This window comes from Lemur catta, chromosome 9 (genome assembly GCF_020740605.2).
Source record: "Lemur catta isolate mLemCat1 chromosome 9, mLemCat1.pri, whole genome shotgun sequence".
NCBI classification, from domain to species: domain Eukaryota; kingdom Metazoa; phylum Chordata; class Mammalia; order Primates; family Lemuridae; genus Lemur; species Lemur catta.
This window is the reverse complement of record NC_059136.1, coordinates 17,557,054-17,578,194: the sequence shown is the minus strand read 5'-3', so window position 1 is coordinate 17,578,194 and position 21,141 is coordinate 17,557,054. Positions and strand designations below refer to the sequence as shown.

The 21,141-nt window shown below is 44.2% G+C and overlaps 1 protein-coding gene across 4 annotated transcripts in view; it reads right to left on the bottom strand.

Moving 5' to 3' along the window:
• The window catches only part of FAM189A1 (family with sequence similarity 189 member A1), a 325,715-nt gene that overhangs the window by 37,898 nt on the left and 266,676 nt on the right, over positions 1-21,141 (bottom strand). For 2 of the 4 annotated variants that reach the window (XM_045560946.1, XM_045560948.1), the window contains one exon: positions 19,231-19,365. The exons of the other annotated variants lie outside the window; for them this stretch is intronic. In XM_045560946.1, the coding sequence (XP_045416902.1) occupies positions 19,231-19,365 (135 nt within the window). The remainder of the gene's footprint in view (positions 1-19,230; positions 19,366-21,141) is intronic. 4 annotated transcript variants of the gene reach the window in all.

Here is a 21,141-nt window from a genome sequence, read left to right as displayed (position 1 = left end):
CTCAGAAGCCCCAAGGGGCCGGGTATCCTGGGTGATTTCAGGGAAGGAAGGCCAGTACTTGGGATGGGAAAAGGCCAGGGAAGAAAAGAGGCTGGGAGAGCAGAGGGGGCTCCTCTCCAGGCTGGGAGGGGCGTCCCTCCGCATCTCACCAAAGGATAACATGGACAGCAAGGAAGGCACAAGACCCAGGAGGCGGGTGGGCCCTGGGGCTCTATCTCTGCCAGGGAGGCCCCCAGGAAGGGCGGCACATGCAGGGTGAGAGCCCATCGGTCCACGTTCATACAGAGGTCCTTGCAAAGCCAGAGGCCACGCTTGATGGGGCTGTACCAAACACCCGATTGCTGGGGCCGGGGCCCAGGACGCTTGAGAGTATCTTTCTCTGTTTTGCCTCATGGCCCCCAGGCTTGCCAATTTCACCTCCTAAATGTTTACCAAACCAAGCCCCTCCTCTGCTCCTCTGATGTGGCCTCTGCAGTTTCAGCCCTCATCATCTCTGCCCAAGCTGGTTTCTGTGCCTCCTGCCACGGGCCTCTTGGTCCTGTCCAGTTGCTGCTGGATGATCTATGTCTGTAACAAATCTGGCCCATGCCCTCTCTTCCCTGCTCCCCCAGCCCCTTGGGTGGTTCTGCATTGCCGGCAGCTCTGATATCACTCCCTGGTCTCCGTCAGAGCCCCAGCTACCTAGTAGGCAGAGTCGGGGTGATCCCCAGCTCTCCACCCTGAGCAGCCAGGGGTGATGGTGATGTCAACAAGGTTAGGACGAGGGACGGGAGCTGAGATAATGTGTCCCACTGGGGAGCCGCTGGGGGAAGACAGCCCCCCAATGTGATCCAAAGGCTCTGTTCTCCTGCACGAGCCTGTCAGCTCACACACACGGAAGCCTGCCAAAGCTCTGCTGTTTGGCAGCAGCCCCGTCCCCTGGAAGGATATTGCTTAGATTTTAACATATATTGAATAGCAAGGCTGAACGTGCTTTCTGGAATATGACATAAATGCATCCTATGAATCAAAATGCCAGAGGATATATTGGTTATTGTTTTGCTGATTGATTTTTGGCTCTCCCAGGTGTGACTACCTGTTTTGAGGAATTTATTCTTCACTGGATATTTATCTTCTTTCCTCCCTCCTTCTTTCCTCCGGTGCACATTGATGGAGTCCACAGCGCAGCGCACAGAGATGAAAAGAGGGAGGTGGACGTGGCGCCTGCCTGGCAGAGCCTGGTCTAGTAGGACAGAGACGCCCTGGCTGACATGGGGAGAAGTGAGGCTGATACGCCAGGCCAGGGCAGTGCTGTGTGCGACAGGTGCCTAGGGAGCAGCCCAAGGAGCTGGAGGGAAGGACATCCGGGTGGCAGAGGAGGAGCAAGGGAGGCATTGGTGGTGGAGGTGGGTGGGGGCGGTGTCAGTGCAGCGGGAAGAGCAGGCCAGGAGGTGACGGCAGCTCAGTGGGCAGGAGGGGTAGGCACAGGGAGGCAGGGTGTCCTGCAGGGACCCCATGGGCCAGGGCAGTGACAGAATGAAAGCACCTAAAAATACGCAAAGGGAAGCAAACTTCACTAACACAGCTGCTTTAAGAATTCAACACGCTGGGTGAACCAGTTGCCATCTCAATGAATTAAGGAAGATGGGGCTGGAGAATGTTTATATCCTGCCCAAGTGTTAACAGTTGCCCGTTTCTTACCTTCTGCTGTGTCTGGACTCAATGCGACTCAGGCTGCTCTTCTACCTGTGACCCCTGAAGTTTGCACTGGAAAAGGGAGTACAGCCCTGATCAGCTCATCCCACAGGGGACACATGTCCTGGCTGTTTCCCCTCGCTCACCCCACTTCCCCAAAGCTCCTGCTAAGCTTTGCTGCCTCCTCTGCACCCTGTAACAGAAAAGCCCTTTTCTGTTTGGTTTTGAGATGCTTGCAGTTCCTGTGTTCCAAGCATTCTCTCCCCCTGTTGGAAGAGTCTTTTTAAATAAACTCTCTCTTACCTAGGACAAGATTTGTTTTCCTTGACAGCACAAACGACCACAGGGGCACAGAGAACTACCAGCATTTTCCAAGAGGGTGAGGTCTTGTTGGAATTAAATCTGTACTTACCAATATCAGGTTACCTTGTATTTGGACTTCTTATCTTGTATCTTGAAAAGAGAAAGAAGTGTTCTGGTGATATTTGTGTGTTAACTAGAAAATTTTGCTACCCTCTGTAGAACTGAACTATTTACGTGGCCTGCAGACATGTTTTCTGTAGGATGTTATATTTATTATATGTTTACAGGAAACTGTACTTGTTCTCTTAAAATAAGAGACTAAGTTTGCCTTTAGGACATTGAATTTACTCACCAACTTTGTGAAAAATACCTTCAGGCTAGGATAGTAATGACCTTACTTTGGTCTAAACAGTCTCTAAATAAACTGTGTGGATGTTCTTGCTGGTCTGCAAATGCTCCAGATCCACAATTTTGCTTTCCTCCTGGACAGTGCAAGAACAACTAAATGTGGCAACCTTAGAAATCATACGCAAACACACAAAGCAAGTCTCTTTCTTCTGCAAGAGAAGAGAATGAATACAGCAGATATTTAGGAAGACCTGATGAATGACAAGGCCTAGGAGCAAAGGAGAAAAAAACAGTCATTCCGTGATGTGAGCATTGGGAAGCCATTCTCTGGAGAGCAGGAAGAATGAAGGGGCCTAGACTTGGCAGGAGGCAGCAGTGAGGAAAACGTCAGTTTGAGTCATTTGATTCTGCAACATCTGAGGTCTCCCTGCACCGTGTTCTGCAGGCAACTGCATGGGTCTGAGCCGGAGCCTTAAATCTGAAAGTGGCCGGTGCAGAGATGGGGATTGATGCCACAGAAGCGCATGAGCCCGCCCAGGGACGGTGTCCTCAGTAAGGGGAGAAGAGAGTTTGGATAAGGACCCAGAATCAGGAGGTAGAAAAGGAGTCTACAGAGAAGACCAAGATGAGAATGGCCAGAGAGAAACAGGGACACCAAGAACAGGAGGATAAGTGGATGAACCCACCACTGTAGTGGAGGTTCTAACTCACCTGTCTCTATGAGTCCAACAAACATTGCGTTAGTGAGGACAGAGAAAACCTGTAATAACCTGCCAGACGCAAAAACCTGCACTCAGAAAGATAGGTGGGACTTTTATAAAAACTCACTATAAACTTGTGCACAGAGCAAATCTCAACCAATACCAAAGGCTTGTTATCAGACATATTGTAACCAGGTTACCTGACTACAGTACGATTATATTTGCTATAAATAACAAAAAGGTAACCAAGAAAACCATCCAGATGTCTGCAAAATTTAAAACATAACTGCTAAATAACTCAGGGATTGAAAAATAAACCATAATGAAAATTAGAGCACTGCATAAAAAATTACTAGACATCAAGACTTGGAATATTCAGTTAGACATGTAAAGTCTTGCCTGCTTATACAAGAAAAGAAGAAAGACTGAATTTTAGCAACAGAGCACACAATCTGAGAGAAGGAATTTGGAAGGAAAAAAATAAATGGAGATGAGAGCAGAAATTAATGAAATAAGAAACAAAGAAACAATAGACAGGATCAATATACCTAAAGCTTGTTCTTTTTAAAAAAACCTGATAAAATAGGCAAGTCCCTAATAAGGATGATTAACAAAAGAAAGAAAATGAATAAATTAAAAAACATTAGAAATTAAAAGAGATAAAACTAGGCATAGTATACACATGAATTTTTTCATGTCTATGAATTTGGAAACTTTATGAAATGGCTAATCTTTCTGGAAAAACAAAATATACTAAAACGGTCTCAAGAAGAAAGAGTAAATCTAAATAACCTATGTCCATTGAATCAGTACTTAACTATCTACTGATGGGAAAAAGAAATTACCAGGCCCAGGTGGTTTTAGAAGTTTTATCAAACATTGAATTCAAGAAACAGATAAATTTAATCTTATTCCAACATTGTTTTCATAGGAAGAAGAAGGGAATACTTCCCAACTCATCCTTTGAGACTAGTATAAATGGAAAAAATGATATTAAACGAAACTAGACAACCACAGTACCAAAAACGAAAAGTTTGATTATTATGATTTATGAATAATGATAAGAAATCCTTAATAGAACAAAAGCAAAGTAAAGATTTTCATAATCATATGAAAATATTTTGCCTTTTATCCCAGAAATGCAAGAATGGTTTCACATTAGAAATCCATTAATGTAATTTACTATATTAACAGAATAAAGGTATATATATGCATGTGAGAGAGAGAGAGACAGAGAGAGAGAGAGAGTGTGTGTGTGTGTACTTACTTATCTCAATAGATGCAGCATTTGCTAAAATTTAAAACTCTTTTACGGTAAACTCTTAGCTGACTGGGAATAAAATGGGATTTCCTTCACCTGGCAAATATTATTTAGCACCAGAAATTTTCAACAAACATTAATCTTAATTATTAAAGTACTTCCTTTAAAATCGAGAACAAGACAGGGATGGCTGCTGGCTCAACTTCCATTTCACACCATGCTGGGAGTCCAGGAATACAGAAAAAATTAATAAAAATTAAAGATCAATGTAAAGACTGGAAAAGAGGAAGCAAAACTGTCATTATTCCCAGATAATGTAGCCATCTAAACAGAAAATCCCAAACAATCCACAGGCAAACTGTTAGACAAATGGAGTTAGTAGTAACTGGATGCAGAGCAATGAACAAAAAGTAAATGGTTTCTGTACATAAAAATTTAATAATAAAAAATTTCTAAAATCCCTACTTTTCCAGTAACAACAAAATTGTATGACACCTAGGAATATGTCTAACAAAAGATGGTCAAGACTGTATATGAAAAATTATAACATTTTTACTGAAAAACATTAGAAGCCTAAATAAATGGAAAGATGTACCACAAATGATCAATCTCCCCAAATTAACTTAAAAATACATAGCAGTCACAAACAATGGTTTTGTGCATGCATGAGTGTGTGTGTGTGTGTGTGTGTGTGAGAGAGAGAGAGAGAGAGAGAGAGAGAGAGAGAGAGAGAGAGAGAGGCAGGAGGAAGAGAGAACAGAGCATATTAAGAACCAAGAATAGCCAAGACAATTCCGAAGAAAAAGGTGGGAACTTACCCTGCCAAATACAGGACCAATAAAGAACCAGTATTTAATATAATGTGGTAGTGGCAAAGAGTCAAGCCAGGCTAATTAAAAAAAAGAGAGAGAGAGAGAGAGAGAGAGAGAGAGAGAGAAACCTGAGAAATAGACATCTTCAATTGTAGAAACACAGATTGGTGCTGTAATAATTGTAATAACTGATGATTATCTATATGCAAAAAATAAAATAAAATTAGATCCATATCTCACAACACATACAAAACCAAACCCCAGAAGGATTATTGAGCTCAATGTGAGAAGCAAAGCTTTAAAACTTATAGAAAAAATACAGAAAATATTTTTATGACCTTAGGATGGAAAAATATTTCTTAAAAAAATGCAACACTAAAAGGATACATCTTAAGGGAAATGAATTTGCCTGCATTAAAACTGAAAACTTCTCTATGACAAATGATACCCAAAACAACACTGAGTGAAGAGTCACAGACTATGAGACAATTTTTATGACAAAGAGCAATCATTTAGAATAAAGAACAAATAACCCAGCAGGAAGACAGACAAAACAGGCAATTCTCAGATGACAAAGGCAAACAGCCACTATACATATTAAGTCTGATGACATCAAGAAGCAAGGGAACCTCTTCCATGGGCCGGTGAGAATGTGAGTCACTGCAATTGCTGTGGAGAGCAATGACAAAAGTCCTACAGATACACTTCCCTTATGATCCTTGTGTGCACATGCCATCTGGTGCACGTGACTGTTCATTCTAGTACTGTTAGAATAGTGAGAAATTGGAAACAACTCAATGTTCATGAATATGAGATAGATGAGCCAAGTGTGGAATATTCATACAATGCAAAACTACACAGAAGGTACAAAGACAGAATTAAAGCAACCCATATCCACATGGATAAATATCAAAAATGTGATGGTAGGTGAAAATAGAAATTTGCTTATGGTACCAATTATGTCAATTTTTATGTAAAATTTTAGTGAATGAATGAATTCCCACATAGGAGAATGACAAAACTAACCTCAAGATAGTGGATGCCTCTGGGAAACCTCTAATTTCAAACAGAGTGAGGGAGCCAGGGCCATGGTGGGGGTGTCTCAGCTAAGTCTGTAGTAATATATAACAATATATTTCTTATTTAAGGAAAAAGGTTAGAAGCAAATATTGTACACATAGAAGATTGGACAAATCTGGGAGGTATTTATTATATTATTCTCACATCTTTCTGTATGTTGAACTAGCTAATAACTTTTTAACGGTGGATGGTCAACTTTCAGATATGCCAGGAGATGCTCAGAACAAGGACCTGCTGAGGGTGTCTCTGGTCATTGGCACAGAAATGACTCCTGGGCTATCCCCTGGTCTGCCACAATTGTTCAGGCACCGCCACGTGCCTGTCTCCCACTATGCACATCACGTTGGCAGTGGAGGAGGCACTGGATCTGGCACTGAAGACAGAAATCTGGCTCTGCCACCAACCAGGAGGCTGCAGCTCCGTCCCTACACATTCCGGAGCCTCCACTGTCTCAGGTCTACAATGTAAATGATAAAGTCCTCCTCACTGACCCGGAAGGGGCTGGAGCGGTCGTAGAGAAAATAACGTGAGATGTATTTAAAAGGGCTGCGTAAACCAGTTCGCAAAGGATGGCTACCCGGAGACGCCGACCCGGACCAGTGCAAAATAACACCATTAGGTTTTACTCCTGCCCTGGGGAGGCACGAGATGCTCTGCTTCTGTGCCAAATGCTCTGGCCGCGGCCCCTCTCATCTTGGCCATCTCCCCTATGGCCTCGGAATACGAAGCCACTCAGAACCATTTTGTTCAGCTTTCCCGTGATTATATTATTCCTTCCTCAAGTTCCTATACCCAGTGGCCTACTGAATTCCAAATCACATCAAATGGCCTAAATGAATCTTTGAATTCATGCATTATTCCATCTCTACCTTTCTTGTCTTAGCTTTTATCTTTTTCTTCTTCACCCACTCACTTGTCTATTATGAAAACTTCTAACAGCTTTAGGGAGGCATAATGGACACACAATGAACTGCATGTGTTTTCGGCACACACGTTGAAGAGTTCTGACTGGAGTAATTTTTTGCTTTTGTTTTCCCTTCCACTATGTCTATGCCTTCCTTCCAGTGGGCCCATCATTTCACTATTCTTGAACATTTTCTCACACTGCACATTCACCTCTCAATACTCCTCTCTCTCATTTAGATACTGCTGTAGAGCCCTGAAAATAACCAGATGTTTTAAAAATAATCTCTAATGTCCGGGGTCAGGCCATGCTGTCCTCCCCAGTTTGTTTAGAAGTCAGTCAAGAGTATTCTCTCCAGTCTGGCATTTGCCCCCCAAACGTGGCAGTGGAGCCCCTCTTGGAGCCCCTTATTTTCTGTTTGGATGGTGGAGTGAAATGGGTCTATTCGTACTTGTGCTGGGAGCATCTCGGACAAACTAGTGTGTTGCTAACCCTAGACAGAACCCTCCCGTGAGATCTTCAAACCCTCACTGTGCTCACATTGCAAAGATCCTGAGGCCTGGGGGAAGGAAAGACGATTTCTTTGTGATTCCTTTATCTGAACATGTCACAGACTGTGAGTCCCTGTATAGGGGGGAGGGGGAGAGGTCCATCTATCTATGTGGCACAGCCATCTGAGACCCAGATTCTCCCAAGAAGCCGCCCCGAATCCTGCCATATCACAGCAGCCAAAGGACTCTGAAGCCAGCACCTCCCTTGGTGGTGACTTCAGATCTTCTACTTGGGAGAGGCTTTGGGGCAGCAATGTGGAAGGAAGGGGTGTGGTGGGGTGTATCTTGAAGCTGTGTTTTCAGAGCACATTGCATTAGACCTTAAAATGTTCACTGTCCGTTTCAAATAATGAGAGTGCTGCTTATGGAGGTGATGAGGGTCTTTAGCACTCACCTTCCCAATTAAACTACCCCTTGGCACCACAGTCGATCCCACATCTGGTCCAGCAAACACCTATCAATCCTTGCTCTTCAAAATTAAGGCACACTCTTGAGATGTCGTATGGCTCCCAGGGACTTCCCAGAAGGCCCCATAGAGCTGAGTTACAAGTTGATCCCCTCTATCTTTCTTTATTCTGGTTTTATATGCAATACGTCCAGCAGAATTTCTAGAACATTCTAGAAAGGACTGGCTGATAAACCCTCCCTTAATGTCCAATGTGATGCAGGGTCCCATTTCTACAGGTCTTCTGTCACTTTAGCTAAGATTAGAGGCAGGGTATGTGTGTATGGGCCTGAGAATCTGTGTTCACATTACCATGGTATCTAGAGCTGTGTGTGTTTGACATAATTCAGCAATAGAAGCCAAGATATTTTTTCACATCTTCCCACTTCCTCTGTTTCTTAGATGTCACCAATTCTGTTCTCATAGCTAACCCTCTGCTATCACCCATGCATAACTAATACTGTAACCATCGTCGCACTCAGCAAGATAATGGCTCTCCCTTAGGACAGAGGGAAGGATTGAAAATACTTCTATTTAATTTCCTGTCTCAGTGAAAATAATACATTGCACTATAATTGTCTCTTCTGCTAGTCTCTCTCCCCCACAAGATTTGGAGGGAAGAATCGTGCCTTTTAACTCTGTATATTCAGTGCCCAACCCAGGCACAGAAGAAGTGCTCAAAAATTTTGCCGAATGAATTAAAAACTCTTACCGATTTCAAAACCAGTTACGGCATTGCGCTCATCCCATGCCCCTCACTGTAAGCCACAGTGAGCCAAAGAGATGCCCTTCTTGCCTTCCCCAAGAGTACAGCCTAGAGCGGGCAGGTATTAATAAAAAAGTCACACGAATGCATAGTTCCAATGTGTGATGGCTGTCACGTGAAGTACAAGGTGCGGGAACTTAGGATGAGGCTGGCCTGGTCTGGTCTGAGGGTCCGAGGAAAGCTGAGGACCAGGGGACGAGGAGGACGTGTTCCAGACACAGCACCGTGTGCTGAGACCTAAAGGTGCGGAGACCCCGCATGGCGGGCCTGAAGGCTCCAGGGGCCTGTGTGGCCGCAGCAAGGAAGGCAAGAATGTCACAAACTGAGGCCAGAGAGGGGTGAGGTCTCTGTATGGCCTGTAAGATGAGGTCTTTGCCCTAAAACCAAGCGGTGACCTAATTGGATCTGCAATTTTAGCACCAACATGTGGTGTGTGGAGAGGGGCTGAAGGGGGTTGGGTGGAAGAGCCGTCCAGGGACCTGGCTACAGCGGGGACGTGGTGGTTGATTTTACGTGTCAACTTCACTGGGCCACGGTGCCCTGGTATGTGGTCAAACATCACTCTGGATGTTTCTGGGAGGGTGTTTTGTGGATAAACGTTTAAATGGGTGGATTTGAGTAAAGCACATTGCCCTGCATAATGCGGGTGGGCCTCATGGATCAGTTGAAGGCCTGGAGAGCGCACAGGCGACCTCTGCTGGGCAAGAGGAAGTCCTGCCAGCCGCTGGCGACTTCAGCTGCAAGGGCAGCTCTTCCCTGGCTCTCGAGCCTGCCGGCCCACCCTGCCAATTTGGGACTTGCCAGCCTCCATGACCACAAGATCCAGTTCCTTAAATTAAATCAGTCTGTCTGTCTCTCATCTAATATAGGTATTATCTATATATTACATCTATCTGTCTAAATGTCCCTCCACCCATGTCCCATGGTTCTGTTTCTCTGGAGAAGCCTAATTCAGGAGATTTCAGGTCCAAAATGGTCATTTAGGAGTGATGAGGAGCAAGACAGCCGGGGGCAAGCAGGGGGCACACGGCCGTGAGGAGTGCCAGGCAGGGCTGGCAGCCACAGAAGCCCAAGTTGCTCCCGGACAGGCTGTGCGATGTGGCCCGCTGGCTGCAACAAGGAGAGGTGTATGTTGTGGTTCATCAGGGGTGTGTGCTGGCCAGAGAGGCACAGGAAGGCAGAGAGGGAAGAGCCCAGGTGTGGCCCAGGTGCTCCGGAATGGGTGGAGAGGGCGCTGTCAGGTGTCACGTAGCCGGGTCCGGCTGAAGCTGAAGAACAGTCATGGGGGAGTGTGTGAAACGATGAGAAATATAAACATATATGTGGTCTCTGCCCCCTAGTCCCTGGCACAGAGCTCCTCAATACCCTAGACTTTCCTGGGGTAGAAGCATCATTTGTTCTAATGAGGTGACTCTTGGTGTGTTCCTCAATGGGAGCTGGTCCCCAGAAAGACCAAGCCATGGTGCGAAGTGTGGCGCTCTCAGTCCCAGCACCCCCATTCTCTAGAGAAGGGAGAGGGGCCAGACATGGAGTTCATAATCGATCACGCCTACATGATGAAGCCTATGTCAAAATCCCTGAACTATGGGGTTTGGAGAGCTTTGGAGTCAGTGAACACATCCATGTGCCAAGAGGGTGGTGCACCCCAACTCCACGAGGATGGAAGCTCCTGCACCCGGGACCCTTCCCCACCTCGTCTTATGTATCTCTTCGTTGGGCTGTTCCTCTGCGTGCTTTCTTATATTCTTATTAATAAGCAAGTAAACTGTTACTGTGTTTAAGTAAAGCCTCTCCCTGAGTTCCGTGAGCTGCTCTAGCAAATTAATCGCATCCAAGTAGGGGGTCATGGGAACCTCGGTTTATAGCTGGTTAGTCAGAAGCCCAGGTGACAACCTGGGGCTTGCAACTGGCCCCTGAAGTGGGGCAGGCTTGTGGGCCTGAGTCCTTAACCTGTCGGATCTGACACTGTCTCCAGGTAGAGGGTGTCGGAATTGGACTGAATCATAGGACACCCAGCTGGTGTCTGCAGGAGAACTGCTTGCAGGGTGGGGGGAATGGGGTCAGAAGTCTTGTGTTGAGTGGTGTGTGCGAGTAGGAAAAACACATAGGTTTTCCCTATCCTTAATGGAGAAGGTGGAAAAGTCAGCTGAAGGAGATGAGGACATGGCCCGAGAGCTGCGATGCCCCACGAGCATGCTGGAGGTGGCCTGGTGCAGGGAACCAACCACGCCAGGTGGTGACCTTGGGGGAGGACCACACTGCTGCATGGGAGGAGACCGATTTTGGGGGGTGGGCTAGAGAGCATGAGATGCCAGGGCTCTGTGTGGACCATCTCTCTATAATGCCATGTATCTTTCCTGGAACGGGAAGGGGACCTAGGGGGAAAACCATCAGAGGTGACACAGGCCAAGGACTGGCACCACAGCAACACCTGGCCCCTCCTGGCCCTGCCCACTCCGTGCCTGGCTTTCACTTTACTAACTGCAAGGTGGGTGTGTGTACCTGCAGCCCATCCACCAGTTCTGGAGGGCACCAGGAAGGCTAAGAGACAGTCCGGCGAGACTGCCCACACAGGCTACCCCCTGAGGCTCTGCCCACCATTCTTTCCAGGATTGGAAGAGGATGGAACTGCTAGAAATATATCCCTAAAAATACTTTCATCTCAACATCTGAAAACCCTGGGCCTGGTTTTAGGCTAACAGGTACAGAATATCACAGGTGTCCCTCGTGTAACGTCTGTTCCATATGACTATTTCAAAGGGTGAGTAACTACTGATGTGAAATCATTTGTGATTTATGGACATCTGACCAAACTCAGTATCTCGAGCACACAGGGGAAAGTAGATACCACTACGTTAAGAGGGTGGGAGGCAAGCTTTTGGTGATGCTGGAAACCAGAGACGGAGATGCTATTTGGGGACACAGTAGGCACCTTTCCCCCATCAGGAGGGCACAGCCTTGCCAGGGCTGAGTTGTGTTCAGTGGTCAAAGAGCCCAATATTTCTAGATGCTCCCTTACATGGGACCCATGGGTGCTAGTGTAAGTGGGATAGCAGGAATTTGTCACCCTTCTCATCTTTGACCACATCCCACCTGTCCAGAGGGACCCATTAGTGTCCCCCTTAGCAGCCCAGGAGTGAGAAGAAAGCCATGTAAAGATATGGTACGTCTGCCACACTCCATAGCTGTCCACTTCTGAAAATGGAAAGGTCACTTCTAGCAGGGATATGTGTGTGAGTGTATGTGGGGTGTGTGTGTGGTATGTAGTGTGTAGAGTGCACGTGTGCATACGTGTGTGTGGCATGTGTGAGGTGTGTGCACACACAGTGTTTCATACTGCCAGTCACTGATGCAAGTTTCATCACAAAATGCTGACCACTCATTTATTCTCAAAACCATTTTTTTTTTTTGTTTAGCATGGGCAAGACTTACCCAAGACTAAATGATGAGTTTATTTTTCAGGTCTCTAGGTTTCTTAGGAAACTGTCTTTCCTTTTTTATTTTTTAACTTTCTTAGAGACAAAGATAAAGCATCTTTAAGATAAGAAAGTACATAAACTCAATAACTGATGGATTTCTTGGGAAACTTTTATCTCCTTGTCCATTGATAAGGTTTCTCTGGGCAATTTGGTTTATTGTGGCTCAATAAATTAAACCAGGTACATGAAACAAGAAAAAAGATGTTTAACTCTGATTTAAATTAGAATTAGGTCCCTATAATAAAGCCATAATGACATTCTTGAATACATGAATATAGCAAAGAATTAAAGTTGGGATAGATACAGCAGCAGCATATGATGAAGCATATTCTACCAGCTAGCAATTACGATTTTTGTGACTTTTTAAAAATTCTGTTAATACTGATCAGGAAATTTGTCACAGTCTTGTGCTGGGTTTGATTTAGCAAAAACAATCATTAAACTATCAAAACATAATTTTATCCTTTCAGCATTTATTTTGTCATCTTCCCTTACAAAAGCCTAGATTTTATTTCATGAGGAACGGGGCTCTGCAGACTTGCTCTTTCAGTGGCCTTGGCCCACCCTTGTCAAGGGCTTTGGGAAAACAGATACTGAAATCCTAATTTTTAGACCCTATTTCATGACTATTCACACTGAGATGCTCACAGGCAGGCCCCATCATCGGGGAACAGGGATGTGGGTCTTAGAGGGCTGAGACCCTCAAAGGAGCCCTGCCCACCACCCAGACCTGCTCAGGCACCCAAGAAAAGCCACCTGACCTCCCTCTGCGCTGCAGTCTTTGCATCCACACAACTGGTGCCTGGAAAGCAGGATGTTCCACCCCTCTAGCTCTGCAATTCTGTGAATCCCTGCATGGTGCTGTGAAGTTCCAGGTCCCCTCCATGCCCTTTGTCCTGCCCCGTCCTCATGCCATAATGGTAGAGCAGAAAACTTTACCATGGCACAAGGCATTATGTTTAAGAGACTATCAATATCCTCAAGGGAGAGGCTTGTTTGCCCCAGGGATTCTACGCTAAAGAACCAGAGAATCTAGAAGTGGGGATAGTTAGGAAGGGCAGAAAAGAGAATGAGGGGGTTGGGGTCTCCAAACCAACAAAAGGCAATCTGAGGGAATGAGTGGAGTAACATCTGCATCATCTTCTAGATTCCAAATTTATGTCTCATCAGTCATGAAGAAGACTGGTTTCTGCTGTTTTCCTTGATGATGGATTGTGCCTGTATAACCTTCCAGGTAGCAGAGGGTGGTGGAGGGAAGGAGGGAGGTGGGTGGCCCAACGGTAAGTACTTAGACAAATCTCATTAAGTCAGTATCAGTTAATTCAAACACAGCTAAATTCAAAGCACTTTGATTCCCAAGCCAATTATATTGGATTTCCCCAGCATAAATTGAGTTCATTACAGACTAAGCATAGATAATCCATAATTTAATATGGAAATTCAGACGTGGAGTGTTACTAATCAGATCAATGAACCTGCTCTAATTGCTAACCAAAAAGGAGTGAGCGAGGGAAACTGATCAAAGGAACAATCCCCTTCACCCCTTCTTTTGCTAAGTGTCAAGATCATTGTGCAAGCAATAGGACGGGGCTCCCGTGGAAATCTGCACAAAGCAGCGTTTTCCTAGAGCGACTCCATTTCCTACCACCCATATTTGTTCTGGTGGCCAAGAGCTTTAACACCGAAGAAGTAACATCAGGTCCCTGCGGAAGAGACCCTTTTACTGCAGGGAAAGTTATCAGGCACAGTCTGGCTCGAGTGACTTTTCAAGAGTGATGATTATATTAAAAGTGACTGCAACTCTAATTATGAGAAAGCCAGATAATGTGGCACATGACTCTCAGAGGAGGAAGGATCTATAATTATGAGAAGGAAGTACAAGATCTTAATTAAGCTAAAGCCTATTTAAATAGAGTGTAATGCTTGGGTTCACGTTTAAGGGTTAGGAATCTGCCTTAGTGCTTTGAAGTATCTATGCACCTCAGAAAAGAGATCTAAGAAAGATATAAAATACATTGAAAGCACCACTGTAATTAACTAGCCAAAGACATCCATGGGTGAAAACTGTGACCAAGCAGAGAAGGCTGCTGTAATCTAAAAGCTAAAAGCAGAGAACAAGGGCTCGAGGAAAAAATGATAAAGACAAAGAAACAGTTGAGAACAGAGCTGTCAAAACTCAAGACCACATCGAAAGCAGAGCAAAAAGGTATTAAGAATACTGCAGAAAACAGCTAGGAAGAGAGGCTTTACAAAAACTGAGCAAAATGAGGTAGAAAACGAAGAGTTTAAAAAATTAGAGGAAAAAAAAGATAGCTTTGAAGGATAGATAAAAGTGGTCCAAGAAATGCACCGCTGTCTTAGAACAGAACAGAAAAAAATCCAAATATACAGTCCCAGAAAACTTTCCTGAAATAAAGCCAAGTGGCAAGATCATAGGTTGAAATATACTGTGTACCATGGAAAATTTCATAAAGATTGATCCATTATCAAGCAAGGCATATCATAGTGAAGTTAATGAACTTCATAAATGAAAAATACTATTGATATCTGGACAAAAAATAAATTTTGCCTTGTAGCAGACAGAATGGGCTACATTATAGTCATAACAAATATCCCCGAAATCTCAGTGGGTTGAAACAACAAGAGTTTGTTTTTCATTCATGCTACACCTCCAATGTGACAAAGTTGCAGAAGGCTCTGCTCACCGTGGTAACCCAGGCTGATGGTGCAGCCACCGTCTGTAACCAGCCAGTTATGTGCCCAAGAAAGAGAGCTCTGGAGAATCTCACACCACAGCTACATACTCCAGCTTAGAAGTGATACATGTACGTTTTACTCACCCGGCCCTTGGCAACCACAAGGAGACTAGGAAGTACAATCTTCATGTAAGGGGAAGCAGGAGATCTAGACATATTTTTAAGCAGCATTAATGACCACCACATACCTAAAAGGGAGAAAGTATTAGGCTGACCTTAAGATTTTTCCCTATATACATATTTAATGTAAACCCTAATGGGAAAAAATATGTTCTTCAAGAATTATATACCTAGGAGGAAAAAATCAACTGGAACATGACTCCAGATTCTGCTTAGAAAGCTGGAAAGAGCACTGTCCCACCATTTCGACAACACCAGGACAATGAACACTGCAAATTCCTAACTTAAGTTGAACGCACCAGACAGCCGAGGTCACAGGGTAGCCAACTAATTGAAATTCTAATGAAAAGACAGTGTCTAAGGAGAGACATGAGCACTCACGCAGGGCAGGTGCAGTCAGACACCTGCTCCAGTGGAGAAAGTGGACAATACACAAGATCATCTAGGTAACTGGGCTGAAAGAGGGAAGCAATAAGGAAGAACGAGATGGAAATACTGGGAATAAAAACACAGCCACAGACGTGAAAGCCTTTGACAGGGTCATTAGTACTCCTGACCCACCTGAGGACAAAATGACCAGGTGGTATTTATCTTGGGAACGTAGAGCTGGCTCACCAGTTAAAGTCAATTGAAGTTATTCACCACGTTAGCACAATGAAGAGGAGGAAGTACAGGAACATCTAAGCAGATGCAGAAGACTTTGGGAAAATTTAATAGCCATTCATGGTAAAAACTCAGCAAACTAAGAATGGGAGGGGGGAATTCTACAACCTGACAATGAACATCTATAACAATCTTAGAGCTAACATTATCCTTAATCCCTAAAATCAGGAACAAGGCAAGGACATCTGTTTCACCACTTCTGACACTGTACCAGAGGTTCTAGCTAGTGCAACAAGGCAGCGGAAATAAATAAAAGGCTTCCAGATTGGAATGTGTGGTGGTTAATTTTAGGTGTCAGCTTGACTGGATCAAGGGATACCTACAGAACTGGAAAAGCATTATCTTTGGCTGTATCTGTGAGGCTATTTCCAGGGGAGACTGGAGTGTAAATCAGTAAACTGAGTAGGGAAGATCTGCCTTCAGTGGGGGTGGGCACCATTTTATCAGCTGAGGGCCTGGACAGAACAAAAAAGCAGAGGAAATGTGAATTCTTTCTCTCTCTCCTAGAACTGAGACACTCTTCTTCTCCCACCCTTGGGCATCAGAACTCCAGGGTTTATGGCCTTTGGACTCTAGGACTTATACCACACTCCCAGCCCCCATGCCTGGTTCTCAGGCCTTTGGTCTTGGACTGAGAATTACACCACTGGCTTCCCCGGTGCTAAGGCTTTTGGACTTGGACTGAGCCATGCTACCGACATTCCAGGGTCTCTAGCTTGCAGGTGGCCCATGATAGGAATTCTCAGTCTCCGTGATCATGCGAGCCAATTCTCCTAATAAACCCCCTCTCATATATCTATATCTCTACATATATCTTATTGGTTCTGTTTCTCTGCATAACCCTAATACACAATGGAAATGGAAAATTGCCTCTCTCTGCATATCACATAATTGTCTACATAAGGAAATCCAAAGAACCGACAAATGAGCTACTAGAATTAATAAGTGAATTAAGCAAGATCACAGGACACAAGATCAGTAATAAAAATCAAATTTCTACAGACTAGCAATGAATAAGAGACAATGTAAAAGTACCATTAAGCTAGCACCAATCAATATGAAATACTTTAAGCATAAATATTATAAAATATGTTAAGATATAGATACTGAAAACTAAACAAGACTGATGAAAAAAAGAAATACTGATGAAATAAAGTAATACTTAAATAAATGGAAAGCTATACCACAAATATGTCAGTTCTCTTCAGAGTCATGTATAGATTCCATGTAATCTCAATCAAAATCCCAGCAGGATTTCAGTGAAAATTGATAAGCTGATTGTAAAATTTATATGGAAATGCAAAGGAACTAGGACAGCCAAAATAATTTTGGAAAACAATAAAGTTGGACAGCAAGAGGCTCACTTCCAATAGTCCCTTGTCCTCCTGATCTCAGATGAAACTCAGTCCCCCAAAGGCCTTTGCTCCTGGCACAGGCCCTCAGCTGGGGTATGGGGCAGGCTGCCTCTTCTCCTAACACCTAAGCCACTGCTGCTACTTCTGGACCATTGGCCTTTCACCTCAATCATAAATTCTGCCTTCTTGGAGCCTCCTGCCACCATCTCTGACAGTCCCAATGTCTAATTGAGTTTTTTACACAAACTTGTTAAGAAGTTTGGTATAGTCTGTCTTCTGCCTCCAACTCTCCAGTGTCACGGCAGTCTGAATAATCATGCAGATGAGCCATTCAACTCCCAGCCTTCACCTGAACTTCTTGACTTTAGTACTCTACACACCATTCCACACAGGGCACCCCATAGCAAGGTGTTTGCTCACTGCGGTACTAGAACAGTGAATATAGGTGAGGCTGCAAGGTCACCAGCTCACCCAAGGCCTGAGTCTGCATTCTCAGGGATAGTGTTGTTTTTCTAACACCAGCAAGATCTTTCAAATCACAGCGACCTCCTCCGGGGCTAGAAAGTCACAGACATGGGGTCCTGTGTCCCACTGAGCAAAGGTGTCAAGGAGAACTCCAAGGCCTTAGTGCAGCAGGCCAAATACTCCAACCCACCAACCGGGCAGTGGGAGGCAACTTATAGGCCTCATGGCGAACACTCAAGTGGCCTCCGGAGCTGAAATATTCTCCTGGGGATTTGTCAGCTCTCTCAGGGAGTGGGGGATTGCACTGTCATTATAATTACCTATTGTCTTTTTACGTTTTTTAAATATGGAAAGAAAACGAGCCCAGGTTGAAGCGTTGATTTAGGAGTTGTCAGAATGAGATCTCAGAGTCAGCAATGGCTGCCAGCGTCCCCTCCCAGGAGGGCTGTGAAAGGCCACAGCAGACCTTAGGCAATGACCTTGAGAGCAGGCCCCAGGACGTAATGAGGTAGAAACGTGGTCATATGTACTGTGGGACAGCAAGAACTACCCAGTAGCATGACTGGATGGGCCTTGTGGTGCTGCAGGGATGAATTCATCTCTGCTGGATTTGTCACTCTGGTGGGCTGCTGGGATCATTGAACTTGGACCATTTCTCCATGTGAGCCGGGGAGCCAGGCCCAGTCCTACCATGTAGACTGGGTGCATTCTCTCTCTGTGGACATCTCTGCTTGTCTGCCAGCTGGAAACCACTCATGGATGACTTGATAATAGGCACTCAATTCCAGAGGGCAATATCCCCCTCCTTTCTCTCCAGATTCAAGGTGGCTCTCTTTGCAGCCTCCAGTTCTCTCCATACTATGTTCCCTAGACACATGCTAGAGCTCCCTGCATAGTGTAAATACAATTTTACCACCAATCAAGAGTTCCTTTGACCATGATATATATCTTTTCAAAAAGTTCTGGCACAGTTTCATTCAAGGGAAAGAGAAGAATTGGGTTCATTGTTCATATATATTTTTTAAGCAGTCAATTTTGGTTTTCAGAATTAATAGTTGTAGGAAGAAAAAAAAAGGGAACAATATAAATGATTTTCCCATGTCACTTTTTTAAAGATCAGATGCTATACATGATAATATACTGCCATGGAAGTCTGTAAGATATTTTTCTCCAAATATCTTTTAAAAAAGTAAAATAAATACTCATCTGTTCCCTGATGGTATAATAGTCAAAAATGTCAGAAAAGCAATAGAAAGCATCACATCATCATTTGTAAAGACCTCTTCCAACCGTTCATTTCCTCCTTTGCATATGTCAGAGGTAGGACAATGAAATGGTAAAAATGGAAAACAAGATTCAGAAAGTAACACCTTCAAAATGAAAATCTATAATCCTTTAAAATGTTCTCCGGAAAGATATTCCCCCTTGCATTGAAATTACCTCAACAAATTAAGAGCTGAAAGGAATCTATATGTTAATAAGTCTTCCTAAAATGTCTGTAAGGCATGGGATGAAATGCATGCACAGGCAGCACCCAGCGGGGTCACCTTCAAGGTCAGCCTCACGGCGTTGCAGTTCTCCTGCAGCGGGTTCAGCTTCAGCGTCTCCCCGAGGTTGCTGCAGCCGGTCGACTGGTGCTGCAGCTCACAGCAGACACACACCTCCACACTGTCAAACTTAATCTAGACAGAGGAACACAGACAGACCTCACCGTTAACACGACAGTTGGCCCTTGCGGGTACGCTCCAGTGACACAATTAAGAACACATGCAAATGGCTCAGTTCAAAGCATCCTACTTCTGTTATCTTTAAGTAATGAGGCACAAACGATTTCCATTGACCCAGGCCATGAAGAACACCATCAGGAATTACTTCAAATTCCTATTTTGGAAGCAAGGAATAAAAAAAGAAAAAGTACATTTGAACAAACCTAAGCTGTAAATTACAGAAAACTGCAGAGGGATTACAGAATGAGTTAAAAGTCAATAAACTGAAGGTCACTCGTGTTGATTTATGCTGGAGACATGCCATAGCTCTGTGCCTCAGCCCATTCTCCTCCCGTGGTCAGAAATTTCCTGTCTCGCTTCAGGGCCTAGGAAACTCCCGCTCATCCATCCAGACCCAACCCTAGCTCCATACTTGAGGCTTTGTCTGGTTTCCTGCCCCCACTGCTACTGGAGACTTATTTTATCAGCTCCAATTACATCTTACAGTCACAATGTTGACAATGCCCATAAGTTGCAGGTGTTCAATAAAGGCTGAATAAATAAAAACGGCTTGGAAAATTAAAAACCATGGAAAGAAAGAAATGCATTTCAAGTATTTAAAAAAGCAGCATCAAAGAGAGAATGTGAGCATCTCAATGACAGGGGAGAGAACAGAGTTCCCAATGCTCAAAGGAAAAGTGGATTTAAAAAAAATAGAAGTCTTAGTGGTGTGGTGGTGTGCTGCCTGTAGTCCCTGCTACTTGGGAGGCTGAGGTAGGAGATTGCTAGAGCCCAGGAGTTCGAGACCAGCCTGGACAACATGGTGAGACCCCTGTCTCTAAAAATAAATAAATAAAAAATAAATAAGTCCTGGATGTAAAATTACTAAAAAAGAAAATTTGTAAAATCTATACAATTTCATTCAAAATAACACCTAACATGAAACAAATTACTTTTCTTAGACAAGGAGGTATCCTACTTTTCAATAAAGAATGATTTCTTTTACACCAGCTAACTCAAAGTGTAAATGTTTTTCAGACAAATATTGGCGATTTATGACTGTAACAAATGATTTTTCATTGCACAAGGTATTGCCAAGGGTGATGCTATAAAATCTCTATGTATCAATGTCTGCCATTCCTAAATATGCAGAGCCAAGAAATGTGAAGGTGTTCATCCAAGGGGCTCAGCTTTCACTTCCCAAGGCTAGTTGGAGACTCAGCCCCTGGCAGGCCCTCCCCATGTCAGATGGGCTTTATGACTAGCTTCCATCAGCAGAATATGGGTACAAGTGACAGTTTGTTCTGAACCTAGACCTCACAGGCTTCAAGCACCCTTTCCCCAGAGCTTCTGACCTTCAGCAAGAGAATAGGCCCCAGGGAACTGCCAGCCCCCCAGCCTGGGCCCAGAAGGAGACCCACAGACCAAGCCTGCAGAACTGTTCTGCCCTGTGGTACACGCACACACAACATTACTAGGTAAGGCCAGATTGTTTGTGAAATACTCAAATTATACTTCCGCCAATGGGGTATGAGAGTTCAAGCTGATCCACATTCTCACATTGCTTGGTAATGTTGGACACATTTGTGTTCATGTGGTGAGTAATCAAAGAGTATCTAATTTTGCAGTGTTCTTATCTTTGTCCATTTTCTTAACCATTCATATTGTAAAACATAACATACATACACAAAAAGTGCACAGAGCAAACATATTCAGTTCAATGATTTATCATTAAGCAAGCACCCACGGGAC